Source organism: Microcaecilia unicolor, chromosome 10 (assembly GCF_901765095.1).
Source record: "Microcaecilia unicolor chromosome 10, aMicUni1.1, whole genome shotgun sequence".
NCBI lineage: Eukaryota > Metazoa > Chordata > Amphibia > Gymnophiona > Siphonopidae > Microcaecilia > Microcaecilia unicolor.
In genome coordinates, this window is record NC_044040.1 from 61,075,916 (window position 1) to 61,091,631 (window position 15,716).

Sequence of the window (15,716 nt, forward strand, 5' to 3'; positions counted from 1 at the left end):
TGCATAGAGTTAGGAATAGCCAGTAGAAAAAAGGAGGTAACAATGCTCCTGTACAAGACTCTTGTGAGACCTCATTTAGAATATTGTGTACAAGTCTGGAAATCACACCTTGAAAAAAATAAAGCAAGGTGGAGTCAATCCAGAAGACAACTACTAAAATGATCAGTGATCTTTGTCATAAAGCATGTGGGGACAGACTGAAAGATTTTAATATGTATACTTTGGAAGAAAGGCATGAGAGGAGAGATATGATAGAGACATTTAAATACTTACATGATATAAATGCACAGGAGGGGAGTCTCTCTCAATTGAAAGGAATGAGGGGGCATAGGATGAAGGTGAAAGGGAATGGAGTCAGAAGTATCCTGAGGAAATACTTCTTCATAGAAAGGATGGTGAATGTGTGGCACGGCCTCCTGGTGGAGGTGGTGTCTGTGAAAACTGTGTCTAAATGCAAGAAAGCTTGGGACAAGTACATCAGATCTCTAAGGGAAAGGAAGGGATAGCAGATGGCATGAATTGGCAGTCTAGATAGACCATATGGTCTTTATCTGTCTTCATTTTTCTCAGTTTCTCTCTGTTTCATCTTTCTGGCCCTGCCTACTGATGAGCTTAGCTAGATTAACAGGGTGAAGAAGCTAATAAGCATGATAACAGTCGCTAAAGGAGCCTTGCTGTTTTTGCTCTTTTGTGCTCCTTGAGGAGGTGTGAATTTTTTGTTTTATCTTTGCCTACAAATTTGCTGTATTTCTACTGGGCTGCATCATTTAATTATTCCTGGGGGAATTCTGCGCAACTGCACAACACAAGAAAATGCACAGAATTCTGCCCAGCCACCAGCAGCATCTGCTGTGCTCACTCTCGCCCCCTACCTTACAGGTATTGTGCAAAAAGAGACGGAGGAAGTGAATGGCTGTTTGATGTCACATGAATTAACAAGTGGATTTGATTTAAAATTTTAACCTTCCATTGCAATCATGAACTCTCCAGGGATAGAAAAATATCTGCAGTACCTGAATGTACACTGATTTGATAGCTTTCAGGCTTGCAGGTGGTATATAAGAAAATACGTAAATAAATAAATAAAATGAAACTACCCTTAAGCAGCCTCTAAGGGCAACAGAGTGGCTGTTTTTGGTACATGGTAGTTTCAGTGTGGTTTGCTGACTTTCATTGAGCCTGGACTAAACATTAAGATTAGTACTAAACTTTTGGCATACAATGGACAACTGAAGACATTTTTTTTCTACTGTGATTTGACAGGAGTGTATGGAACTATTCAGATTAATATATTAGTTATAGAAGTAATAATGGAGTTTTTTTATGACTGAAAATGTAAAGTCATAATGTACCACTTGTTTAGTTCTGATTCCCAGTATAAGTGGTCATACTGAGATCTTTTTCTCGGCTAAAACTCATCAACAGCATTTTTATGTATTTGATGATGTACATATCAAATAGTCTGAGTGTTCACACTAGTGTTTTTCTGAAGTGGACATTTTAGTTTAGTAATAAACAGTTGACAGTGAACGCGCCATGCAGTTAATATGAAGGTAGATTCCATGCATTAACTGTTACATCACTTCAAGAAGTAACTGTGCTATATTATCTGCTACTCAATTTAAAGACATTTTCTCTGCATTAACTGAATGGCAAAATGCTTAGAAAGCTCCTAACTTTAACATAGAGGTCTGACAGATAACTCTGAGTAACTGCAAAAGCTTACCACACTTTAGTACAGTAAACAAACCACTAAGTAACTTTTGGCTATGGTACTCAAGATTTTCCACACTCATTTGTCCAAGCAAAAAAGAAAACGTAGTGTAAATAAACAAATACAAACTATTATATTTCATTTTTAGATTGGGGAAGACGTAAAAACTTTACTCAAATGTTCAGAATTTATTTTATCTGTTTTTTAGGTGGAAATGAGTCCTCTTGAAAATGCAATAGAGGTGTTAGAAAATAAGAATCTACAGCTGAGAACGCTGATAAGTCAGTGTCAGACTCGACAGATGCAGAATATTAACCCACTCACAATGTGTCTGAATGGAGTAATAGATGCAGCAGTTAATGGAGGAGTTACTAGATACCAAGAGGTAAGTAAAAAATATGTTAAACTATTGAAAATAGTTATTGTAGTAGTAAAGCGCAAGCATTTGACTTTTACACCATGTTCTTAACCATTCAGTGCAACTATTTTGCCAACAAGTTGCAGTTCTGCAAATATATTTATGTTCTTCCAGCTATTAGCTTGCTGTGTCATTTTTTTTTGTTTTATAATGTATATATTCTGGAAGATTTAAAGCCTGATTTTCAGAATTGAGGTGAGAATTGGGATCTTCACATTTTTTTGGAAAATATGTATAAATACATGTGGAGATACATATAAAAATTACCTACACAGCCAGTGGAAACAGCTATTTCAGTACAACATTCATTTTTTTTAAAGAGCCGCAGCACTAGGGGTTTTGCCCATGTAAGTATCAACATTTACATGTGTAAGTGTGGATTTTACAAAACTGGATATCCAGGATGGGCCAGTTAGTCAAGCAAAATAAATCATTTTAGGGAACTTTGGAGGGGTTTAAACACCACAAATATTAGCACAATTGCATCCTCAATCACTGGTGCAAACCTGAGGCCCAAACAAACAATTAAACTGACACATACCCTTGCCTTGCAGCAGGTTTAAATGCAGACTTCTATATTTTTTAAGGTATATATATATCGTCATTGTAACCGTTGTGACCCAAAAAAGAAGCTTGACATCTGATAAACATATGTACAGTACTGTTTATTATACATACAGTATACAGTCTTCATTAACTGATGTTAGGCTTACTTGAAGTAATCAGTCATAGTCCTATGTATGCTCTTGTGTCTGTGAGTTCCATAGACTACATCTGCCAGACGGTAAAAACTGTCATAGCACTGACATCCAGTGGCCTCCAGATAGGCCCACACGGTGTTGAGACTCTCCAGCGCTCTTGCAAAAGTGACAGGAGGTTGTTGAATTTTGTCAGCATGTGCCTCACTGCTCATTTCATCATCTGTTTCATCATCAGCCATTGCCTGCATTTAGGCGCATATCTGGGCATCAGTGCTGTCGTCAGCTGTTTGTAGATCATAATCAACAGCTACATAGTGATGAAACTCCTCTTCAGTAACACCGGCTGGGATGTCAATAGCCTCTTCATCTGACGCGTTTGCAACAGCTGCATCTGTTTTGTCCCTCTCCACATCCCTAACAAAGCTTGCCCGCTTGTAGCAGTTCACAATGGTTGCCTGTGTAACATGATTCCAGGCTTCTTTCTGCATATGTAGGGAATCCAACAGTGATAGATTACGAGTCAGTTCAACAGCATGTTTATCCTTGGCAGTCTGGTCATTCATAACGCTCATCAGACGACGTAGCACAAGAGCCCGATAATGTTGTTTGAAATTGGCAATTATGCCCTGATCCATAGGTTGGATCAGAGAGGTAGTGTTTGGTGGCAGGAAGACCACCTTGACGTTAGACAGCCTGACATCATCACTGTGTGCAGCACAATTATCACAAAGCAACAAAATCTGACACTTTTGTGCCCGCATTCTAGTGTCTAACTTCTTTAGCCACTGCTTCCAAGTTTCCCCCGTCATCCATGAATTTGCATTAGCCTCGTATGACACAGGAAGTCGCTTAACATTCTTGAAGCAACGGGGCTATTTGCTCTTTCCAATGACGAGTGGTTCCAACTTCTCACTCCCATCCATATTACAGCAAATGAGGATCATCAGTCGGTCCTTCGACATTTTACTTCCTGTAGGTTCGGTTTGTTTGAATGCAAGTGTTCCATCAGGAATCGCTCGCCAGTAGAGTCCGTTTTTGTCAGCATTGAAAATGTCACAAGGTGCAAACTCGTTCAAGATGGTAGGAAGAACTGAAACAACCCAATTTTCAGCACCAAAGTCATCAGCGTCTTGTTTTTCACTTGCTGTTTCTTGAATTTTATGTTGTTCCTCTCCTTCCATCTTTTCAACCATCCAACAGTGGCTTTGAATTCAGTTAGTCCAAGACTTTCAGCTAGCTGATTAGCTTTCTCCATAAGCAGTGAACCACTAACAAGAAACTGTCTGCTCCTGACTCGAGAAAACCACCGAAGAAGAGCATCTTCTACCTCCTCAGCTTTTCCTGCCCATTTTCGTTTCCATTGTGGATTTGTATTGTTTTGCCAGTCTTCCTGAAGCTGGTCTTTCTGCTTCAAGATACGTGAAATTTGACTGGGATTGACACCATATTCTTTAGCAATAGATACTTGACTTTGCTTGTTTTCTAAATTTTTAAGAACCTCTATTCGTTCAGCCAATGTTGGTCTTACAGTTGCACGATGACGACGACTCCAGTGTACACTATAACAACATTCTTTCGCTTATTCTGCCTGTGGCAGTTAACCGAGATTTCAAATTTACCGCCCTTTTGTCACATGCCAGTCGGCTTCCATATTCCGTGCGCGCGCTTATGCGGAGTCTTTCCTGCAGAGGAGCGGTCTTAAACCATGCATATAAGCGAATCTTGCACTTATCTGTGGTGCGCTAATCCGAAGTTTGTCCCCATAGAAATTGATGGTGCCAAAATCGGGACAGAAGTACGGCATGCAGTTAAACAGAGCATGCACTTATCCGACAAGCACTTAAATGGAGTGCTTGTATATATGATAGATAGGTAGTCAGTCAGTTCAAGAGACTTCTAGACAGTCAGCTGAGGCTGAGTTACAGGCAGGGCGATGCTTTTATAGTTGGAAGTGGAGTCAAACATATGTATTACTTGCAGACATTTTGCAAAATTGTCCAATACGCAGATGTATTTACTCACATACCACATACAAGAGAAGTGGGGTTGAGGTGGGATATACATCTACATGCATACTTCTGAGAATTCAAGCATTCACACGTAATTTTAGCCAGAAAATGTGTGTACCCCAAAGATCAGGTGTAAGTGTAAACACATAGGGCCCAATATTGTAAGCCACTCACAACCAGGCTGAATTGACCTCCGATATTCAATGCCAGGGCATGTGTGGCTTCTGGCATCGAATATCTGGAATTGTGCAGCAACCCTGAAGTTAATTGGGCTCCATTTAATTTGATGGATCAAGTTAAGACATTTGTTTTGCTGTCCGAACTTTATCCGCATACTTAGCCAGTTAGCAGAATATCACCACTAACTAGCTAAGTTGGGGCTCCACTCAAACTCCACCCCCAGACCACCCCTAATCTAGCCAGTTAGGGAATGGCTGGTTAGCAACGATATTCAGCAGCACTACCTGGTTCAGTGCCACTGAATATCAGCGGCCAGCCAATTCAGCAGGGTTCAACCGAGCAGGAGCCTCTCCTGCCCCGTTAAACCCTTTTGAATATTAACACCATAGTTTTCCTGGAGTAATTTTCAAAATGGAACTTATCAGGGGCAACAAATAGGAAACTGTCTAAGTAGTAAACAGTGTTTGTAGGGTCAAACGCTACCAAGGTAACCTAATAGATAAAGGAATTAAACATTTCAAACTTGGAATTAAAATCAATGACATTCATTTGATAAAATTAAATCAACTGTTGAACCAGAACCTAAAGAATGGAATACATAATGGTCTATCCCCAGTGTGCATGGACAAATTCAGACTTATGCTATTTTTAAAATATTGTTCTTCAACCAAATGTTTTCCCTACCTTTCCATTTTTCTCTTTTGAGCCAGTCTTCCAACTCACATATTCCTAGACCTCTCTGGCTTTCAGCTTTCTTCCCCAGTCACTTGTTCATTCACATAAGAATGAATATAAAACAAAATTAAACATTCATTTCATAATGCAATATAAATAGCTCTCACAGGAGCACTTTCAATATGACGTCTCACTCCGAATTTGGATGTTTTGGGAAAAATGTCCAAAACTCCAGTAACATGTCCATTTTCAAATCAGAAAAACATCTAACTTTTTCTTTCAGAAATGGCCATTTGCTAGATGTTATGTGCTCAGTTCATCTATTTAAATAAATGAGTAATAAATAAGTAAATGAGCTCATTAGTATTCTAATGTGCATTTCAGGCAATGCACAGCTCCAGAGCACCTAGCTTTAATGAGCAAATTTTATGGCTACTCTGGAGCTGTCGGAGAGGAGAGAAGCACATGCAGGCAACTGCAAAGGCTTCCTGTATGTACTCCCTACCTCTCCCCTCCCGGCGACCTCCCTCTGTGATCACCTCCACCCATTTTGAAGATTCCCAGGTGGTCTGTTGGACCCTGCACCCCCTACTCCCCCTAGCAAAATCACTCTGGTGATTTAGTGGACCCACTCTCTCCCAGCTCCCCGCACCCCAGCAAAGATCTACCCTGGTGGTCTAGTAACACCCATCTCCTGCCCTCTCCTCACCTCCTCAGCCTTGCCCTACCTGTATCTTAAAAAGTTGAAGGCAGGAGTACAGGAGCAACACCTCCTCTCTCCTGTTTCGGGCCCCACTACTTCCAAAGTGGCAGCACCCAGCCCTTGCCAGGTGAATTCTGGGATGTACAGGGTGTGGCTAAACACCATATAAGGAGTTTTCTCCTTATATGGTGCTTAGCCCCACCCAGTTGTGTATTTCTGTCCCTTAGCCCCCACAGGGAGAGAAAGTACTACAGCCCCAACAGGTGGAAAAATAAGAAAGAGAACTTAACCTCCATTAGGCGCAGACAGTAAATTACCTTTATTAGCATCTCACAGAGCCAAAAATACAAACAATAGTTCTGTTCCCTGGAGCAGGTTGTCAGTTAGTAATGCACATCCTGAAAGACAAGGGACTGCTCAGCTAACACCTCCTGGACATCACATATATACTGTTGCAAATTACATTTCTCATAAATCATGTGATTTCCCATAAACTAGAACCATTAGGTAGCCTTATACCATATATGGATTGTTCCTGTATTCTATCAGTCTCTCCTGATGGGAGTTCACGTGCAAAGTCGGTAGCCATTGGCTAGTCGGTTATCTGTTCTGCATGCACAGTCAGAACAATACCCTTGTGTCCTCTCTCTGTCTCTCTCCACAAATGCAACATACTGGTAGGCTTCACTGTGTGCTCAGTCTCTTAGCAACTGCCAGGGTTACATCCACCTTATATGAAAAACGTAGAGGGGCATAATCGAACGAAAACGTCTATCTCCATGGGCGTTTATCTCCGAGAACGGGTCCGTGAAGGGGCGGACCGAACCGTATTTTCAAAAAAAAATAGACGTCCATGTTTTATTCAACAATTTGTGAGCTGGGCGTTTTTGTTTTTTAGCGATAATGGAAAATGAAAGCGCCCAGCTCAAAAACGAATAAATCCAAGGCATTTGTTCGTGGGAGGGGCCAGGATTCGTAGTGCACTGGTCCCCCTCACATGCCAGGACACCAACCAGGCACCCTAGGGGGCACTTTTACAAAAACAAAAAAAGGTAAAAGAGCTCCCAGGTGCATAGCACCCTTCCCTTGTGTGTTGAGCCCCCCAAATCCCCCTCAAAACCCACTGCCCACAAGTCTACACCATTACTATAGCCTTAAGGGGTGAAGGGGGGCACCTACATGTGGGTACAGTGGGTTTGGGGGGGTTGGACGACTAAGCATTAAGCAGCACAATTGTAACAGGTAGGGGGGGGATGGGCCTGGGTCCACCTGCCTGAAGTCCACTGCACCCCCTAACAACTGCTCCAGGGACCTGCATACTGCTGCCAGGGAGGTGGGTATGACATTTGAGGGTGAAAATAAAAAGTTGTGAAACATCATATTTTGTGGTGGGAGGGGGTTAGTGACCACTGGGGGAGTCAGGGGAGGTCATCCCCGATTCCCTCTGGTGGTAATCTGGTCATTTAGGGCACTTTTTGGGGCCTTATTTGTGAAAAAACAGGGTCCAGGAAAAGTGCCCTAAATTCTAGCTACAAACGCATACTTTTTTTCCATTATCGGCGAAAGGCGCCCATCTCTGTTTGGGTGATAACCATGCCCCAGTCCCACCTTCACCACGCCTCCGACACGCCCCCGTCAACTTTGTACGCTTCCGCGATGGAGTGCAGTTGAAAACGTCCAAGTTCGGCTTTCGATTATACCGCGTTATTCGTTTTTGTGAGATAAACGTCCATCTCCCGATTTAGGTTGGAACTTGGACGTTTTTCTCATTCGATTATAAGCAGGATACTCAGCTACAAACAAATGTTATGAAGTGTCAGTTCTCAGCTCCTGAGAAAGCAATGATTGTTACACAAGATGCTGAGTTAGTAGGCTAACATGTGAGAACAAAACTGACAGTACAGGCCTTAGGCCTAGCCCTTAGTAACAGGCCAAGCAAAGGAAGGCATGTACACAGTGCATCCCAGAATGCACTGGGCAGGGGCTGGGCACTGCCATTTTGGAAGCGGTGGGGCCTGAGGAAAGAGGTGTTGCTCCTGCCTCAGGTACAGGAAGGGCAGCGGAGAGGGGATCACTAGACCACCAGGGTAGATCTTTGCTAGGGGGAGGGGGCTTGGGCCCACTGGACCACCAGGGTGATATTTCTAGTGGGAGCCAGGGGATGTTTAGTCCACTGGACCACAAGGGAATTGTTTTGGTGGATCAGCGGGATCCACTGGACCACTAGGGTGTACTTTGGAAGGGATGAGGTCAGGGAGTCCATCAGACCCCCCTCATGAAGTTTTTCAAATTTGGGGGGGTCCAGTGGATCCCCCAGTAAAATCTCATTTGGGGGAGTTTGGGGTCCTATGGACCACTAGGGGCTTTTTGTGTTGTGTGTCAGGAGGCGCCAGGGGGGTTAGAAGGCACAGAGGGCACTGGGGAAAGGGAGTCGGGAGGTGGTCCATTGGACCACCAAGGATTTTTGTGCATGCTGTCAAATATATTTGACAGCAGTGTCAAATGCATTTGACAGCTTTGAGTCCCAAACAGCAACTGATGCACAAAGGGTGATCTGTGCATCTCATTTGCATGCGATCTCCTTTGTGCGTTGGTCGCTGTTTGTGACTCAGTAAGTTTTACCGAGGCATCTGTATTTTACAACTGCTTTTGTGCATCAGGCCCTATGTGTGTACTTTTTCCTGCAGGAAAAGGTGGGGAGGGGCAGTAGAGTGAAAAAAATAATTATTAGGAATTCACTTTGAAATCCAAGGGGTTAATATTCAAAACGATTTAACCAGACAAAAATGGCTCCTTGCCAGTTAAATTGCCTGTTCAGATCTAATCGCTAATTTTCAGCAGTACTTAACTGGTTAGTGCTGCTGAAAATGACCAGATAGTGCCAAACTGAAAACCAGCTATTATGGGGACGTTCTGGCATGGAGTTGGCACTTGGATGCTTAAGTGCCGATATTCAGCACTTAACCAGCCCAGTTAACCACACAAAAGTCAGTTCTAGCTTTAGGTGGTAACCCATTGCCAGTTAAGTGATGAATATCTCACTTAACCAGCCATGCGTTAGCTGGCTCCGGAAACCTGGAAATTCAGTGCTGATGCCCAGACTTGGCGTAGTATTGGTTTAACACTGGCAATGGTCAGCAAAACACTGATCGTTGCCAGCTGAATATCGGGCCCCTCGTGCCTACCTTGTACCTGCAAAGTATGTGGGGGTAAAAAATTCCCACTGTCCACTCTTCATTTTTAAAGGGAAACTCTGCAGTGAGTTTTCCTTTCAAAATTGACTTCCATGTACTTACAGACCTGCATTTATCCAGAATATATTGCATACTGATGTAAAATCTATAGTGATATGAAGAAAAAAACTTGTGCAGCTGTTCCCTAGAGTTTTGCTCACTAGTTACCAGAAACAGTAATCCATATTCTCTATTCTTATTTTTTTACCAAGAGGTTTTCTATGTGCTAAAACTGGGTAAATCAGATTGAAATCAGATTGTTTCCATGCATGGATCAATTTTGCTATACTTGCATATTGTGTTTGAAAATAGCCAGAGATATGCAGTTAGAAGTCTGATCAGCCTGCTTAGATAGGATGGGTTGTAACCTGGTGAAGAAGTCATTTTATTTTGCTTTGGAAAAATGTGCCTTTGCCTTTTTAACAAGCCAACTCTGAGCATTCAGTATGATTCTTTTAATTTAGGCATTCTTTGTGAAGGACTATATCCTCAGCCACCCTGAAGATGGAGATAAGATAAACCGCTTGAGAGATCTGATGCTTGAGCAGGTAACATGAATAATAGAAATATCATCTGTAATTTTTTTATACTTTGAATTTTTATTGTTGTCTAACTGATTTTTTTTCAAACATAACCCTAGATGTACATATATCAGACATTTCCACATTCAGCAAATTTTCCAGCAGTTTTCTGTTTTTGCTTTTGGAATGTCCAGCAGAAAATGATATGTAAAACTGCAGAGAATATACATGCATTCATTGAAATAGTGTTCCTCTAAAACTTCCTATTGCTTGAATATTTTATGATATATTTACTTATCCATGGTCCTTATGGTCCTTTCCATAGAAACAGAGAAAATTATGGTAAATAACAGTCATATGACCTATCCAGTCTGTTATCCCATACCATCTACTAAATTTTGCATTCCTTTCCCCTCCCCCAGAGTTCCTCTGTGCTTGTACCAAACTTTCAAGAATTCAGATAAGTTCTCATCTCTACCATCCCTACTGAGAGGTTGTTCCACATATCCACTGCCCTTTCCATAAAGAAATATTTCCTTACATTACTCTTTTCTACTCTCTTTACCTTCATCCTATGACCCCTTATTCCAGAGCTTTGTTTTAAATGAAATAGGTTTGCCTCCTGTGCATTAATATCAATCAGGTATTTAAATGTTTGTCATGTCTCCCTTGTCCCACCTTTCCTACAAAGGACATATGATGAGGTTTTTAAGTCAGTCCCCATAATGCTTATGATAAAGACCACTAGCTACCATCTGAACCAACTCCATCCTGTTTATATTCTTTTGAAAATGCAATCTCCAAAATTGTACACAGTACTCCAAAGGAGAGACTTATACAGAGGCACTATCTCCTTTTTTTTTCTTGCTTGCCATTTCTCTGTCTATGCATCCAAGCATCCTACTGACTTTTGGTGTTGCCTTTTCTACTTATTTGGCCAGCTTAAGGTTAAGGAACATAACCTCATAATGGGCCTGCAGTTTAACACAAAGAAGACAAAGATCCTGACAACTGGTAAAATCAATAATTTCACCCTTCATAGAGAATAAAAATAGTAGACAACTTCAACCTGCATGTTTCTATAATGAATAATGAAACCACAAGCAGTTGATAAGATCTTCAAGTCAGAGATGTATATTTGCATGCAAAGATTTGACTTGTCTAAGCCATGATATTTTCAATAATGTCATATGGATGTGAAAGTTGGACAACGAAGAAGCAAGACAGGAAGAAAACTGATGCCTTCTAGTTATAGTGCTGGAGAAGAATATATATCATGAGCTGCTTGAAGAACTAGTCAGTCGGTATTGAAAGAGATCAAACCTAAGCTTTCCTAGACGCTCAAATGACAAGATGTCGACTTTCATATTTTGGACACATCATGTGAAGAGAAAGATCATTAGAAAAAGACATCCTGCTTAGCAAGGTGGAAGGTCAACACAAGAGAGGAAGAATTCAATAGATCAATTGAATAACAACAGTTTCAGATGCCACTATATCAACAATTAACCCCTGGCCAAACAATTTCACCATAGACTTCTTTGATAAAATCATTCTCCTCTGGCAGACTAAACCTGCTCTGGGTTCTACTCCTGCCATCCTATCCCCAACTTCTTCCTCTCCCTTACCTACTATTCCTACTGCTTCCCTTTCTTCCTTTAACCTCCCCTCTCTGGATCTTCTTAAGAACACTATGGGGCTCATTTTCAAAAGAGAAAAATGTCCAAAAAGTGGCATAAGTCTGCATTTGGACGTTTATCTCTGAGAAACGTCCAAATCAGTATTTTCGAAACCTCTTTCTAGACGTTTTCCCCTGAAGTCCGTCAGAAGGACGTCTAAATCTCAAGGGGTGTGCCAGGGGCGTGTTCAAGGTGGGACGGGCATTCCTAAGAATTAGATGCCTTTCAGCCATAATGGAACAAAACAAGAATGTTCAGGACTAAAACTTAGATGTTTTGAGCTAGACCTGTTTTTATACTGAATAGCTGCAGTAGGAATTGAACCCACTACCCCAGGATCAAAGTCCATTGCACTAACCACTAGGCTACTCCACTCCACACAACAAGAGATGCCCTTACTCCCCCAGTGGTCACTAACTCCCACCCACCCTCAAAAAATGTGATTAAAAATATTACTTACCAGACTCTGATGTTATTTTCAGGTCCATTAGAATAGCATGCAGGTCCCTGGAGTAGTCTAGTAGTGGTGCAGTGCACTGCAGACAGGTGGGCCCAGGCTTCTACCTCCCCCTACCTGTTACACTTGTGGAGGAAACTGTGAGTCCTCCAAAACCCACCAGAAACCCACTGTACCCACATATTGGTGTTCCCTCCACCTGTAAGGGCTATAGTAGTGGTGTACAGTTGGGGGTAGTGAGTTTTTGGTGGGTTTTGGGGGGTCAGCAGACAAGGTAAGGGAGCAATGGTGAGATGTGTACCTGGGGCATTTTATAAAGTCCACTGCAGTACCCCCAAGGATGTCATATTGCTTCCCTGGGATGTCACTTTTCCACTATTCTACCTGATGCCAAGCTTTCTATTTTTTTAATAACATCTGGGCCTTGTGTCTATTGTTTATCAGTAGATTGGGGCTTTGAATTCAGATCTATAGATAAAAAGGAGGTCTCATTATATATATCTAAATACCAGAGTGCTATTTTTCCATACTTCATAACAAGAGTGTACATTCCCTAATTTCCTGTCCCAATACAACTGAAGCTTTCACCACCTCAGTGCATGTAAATGGTTTCATCCCTGTGTGGATTCTCTGATGCCGTGTGAGGCTTTCTTTCCAACCAAAGCTTTTACCACACTCAGGACATGTAAATGGTTTCACTCCTGTGTGTATTCTCTGGTGCATTGTGAGGTTTACCTTCTGACCAAAGCTTTTACCAGACTCTATACATGCAAATGGTTTCTCTCCCATGTGGACTTTCTGATGCACTTTCAGATTTACATTACAACCAAAGCTTTTACCACAGATAGAACATGTGAATGATTTATTTATTTATTTATTTTATTTTATTTACATTTGTACCCCGCGCTTTCCCACTCATGGCAGGCTCAATGCGGCTTACATATACAGGTACTTATTTGTACCTGGAGCAATGGAGGGTTAAGTGACTTGCCCAGAGTCACAAGGAGCTGCCTGTGCCTGAAGTGGGAATCGAACTCAGTTCCTCAGTTCCCCAGGACCAGAGTTCACCACCCTAACCACTAAGCCACTCCCTCCTCCCTCACTCTATTTTAGATTTTCTTGTATATTTTATACATTTTGCATTTGGACGTTTTTTGTTTGAAAATTGACCAAACAATAAAACGTCCAAATCACAAAATGTTTTCAAACAGCATTTTCAAAAGGAGAAGATATACTTTTTTTTTTGTAGAAAATGACCTATCCAAAAATGCCTCTTGTGCATTTGACTTGCCCAAAGTCACAAGAAGCAGCAGTGGGAATTGAACCCATGTTGCCAGGATCAAAGCCCACTGCACTAACCAATAAGCTACTCCTCCTCTGTTTTGGACATTTTTCGTTTAGATGTTTTTTGTTTGAAAATGGACCAAAAAGACAACATTCAAATCACAAGATGTCCATAGTATTTTCGAACACACAAGATAGACATCTATCTTTTTTGAAAATTACCTTCTTTCCTGTTCAGAATTTGGACGTTTTTGTAAAATGTCCAAATTCTGATTTAGACTTTCTATCGAAAATGCCCCTCCAAATCATCTCTTCACCTCTCTTCCTTCTATAATGACCCAGTGTCTCTTTTTGCAGAGTTTTCTTCAACCAATTTTGCTTTTTCTATTGTCCATGGTTAAAACCAGCCTATCCACGTGGACTTTTCCTGTCCCTTGGAAACCAGAAATTGCAACCCCTCTTCTTAAAGACTCCAAACTAGATACATCATCTGTGAATAATTATAGACCAATTTCCAACTTACCATTTGTATCCAAGATATTGGAAAATTTGTTTCTGTTCAGCTCTCCAACTACCTTGAGTGTACCAATGCTATTCATCTGCGCCAAACTGTTTTTTGCTGTCTCATCACCACTTAAGAGAACACTCCCTGTTAGGATGACCTTAGATAGAGGGAGGGATGTTGTCCTATTTTCCTTGGATATGTAAGCGAGCTTTGACCCGGTGGACCATATCATTCTTCTTAGGTATCAAGACTTTTGGTATCATGTTCCACATCTTGGGACAAATATATGTGAACTACTACTACTACTACTACTATTTAGCATTTCTGTAGCGCTACAAGGCATACGCAGCGCTGCACAAACATAGAAGAAAGACAGTCCCTGCTCAAAGAGCTTACAATCTAATAGACAAAAAATAAATAAAGTAAGCAAATCAAATCAATTAATGTGAACGGGAAGGAAGAGAGGAGGGTAGGTGGAGGCGAGTGGTTACAAGTGGTTACGAGTCAAAAGCAGTGTTAAAGAGGTGGGCTTTCAGTCTAGATTTAAAGGTGGCCAAGGATGGGGCAAGACGTAGGGGCTCAGGAAGTTTATTCCAGGCGTAGGGTGCAGCGAGACAGAAGGCGCGAAGTCTGGAGTTGGCAGTAGTGGAGAAGGGAACAGATAAGAAGGATTTATCCATGGAGCAGAGTGCACGGGAAGGGGTGTAGGGAAGGACGAGTGTGGAGAGATACTGGGGAGCAGCAAAGTGAGTACATTTATAAGTTAGTAGAAGAAGTTTGAACAGGATGCGAAAACGGATAGGGAGCCAGTGAAGGGTCTTGAGAGGGTAGTATGAGTAAAGCGACCCTGGCGGAAGACGAGACGGGCAGCAGAGTTTTGAACCGACTGGAGGGGGGAGAGGTGACTAAGTGGGAGGCCAGCAAGAAGCAGATTGCAGTAGTCTAAACGAGAGGTGACAAGGGTGTGGATGAGGGTTTTGGTAGAGTGCTCGGAAAGAAAGGGGCGGATTTTATGGATGTTGTAAAGAAAGAAATGACAGGTCTTGGCAATCTGCTGGATATGAGCAGAGAGGGAGAGAGAAGAGTCAAAGATGACCCTAAGGTTTTGAGCTGAGGAGACTGGGAGAATGAGAGAGCCATCAACAGAAATAGAAAACGGGGGGAGCGGGGAGGTGGGTTTGGGGGGGGGGGGAATGAGAAGCTCGGTTTTGGTCATATTTAATTTCAAGTGGCGTTGAGACATCCAGTCAGCAATGTCAGACAAGCACGCTGAAACTTTGGTTTGGGTGCAAGGTGAGATATCAGGGGTAGAAAGGTAGATTTGGGAGTCATCAGCATAGAGATGGTAGGAAAAGCCATGGGATGAGATTAATGAACCAAGGGAAGAAGTGTAGATAGAAAAGAGGAGGGGACCAAGAACAGAACCCTGAGGTATGCTGACAGGCAGAGGGATAGAAGTAGAAGAGGATCCACCAGAGTGAACACTAAAGGTGCGGAGGGAGAGGTAGGAAGAGAACCAGGAAAGGACAGAGCCCTGGAATCCAAGTGAGGACAGGGTATCGAGAAGTATGCTGTGATCGACAGTGTCAAAAGCAGCGGAAAGATCAAGAAGAATGAGGATGGAATATTGACCTCTG

General features: G+C 42.0%; 1 protein-coding gene across 1 annotated transcript in view; it reads left to right on the plus strand.

The window, feature by feature from the left end:
- Positions 1–15,716, plus strand: part of DOCK4 (dedicator of cytokinesis 4) — a 798,954-nt gene that overhangs the window by 706,798 nt on the left and 76,440 nt on the right. Inside the window, 2 exon segments of the mRNA XM_030215964.1 lie at positions 1,923–2,099; positions 10,098–10,181. Of these exon segments, the coding sequence (XP_030071824.1) occupies positions 1,923–2,099; positions 10,098–10,181 (261 nt within the window).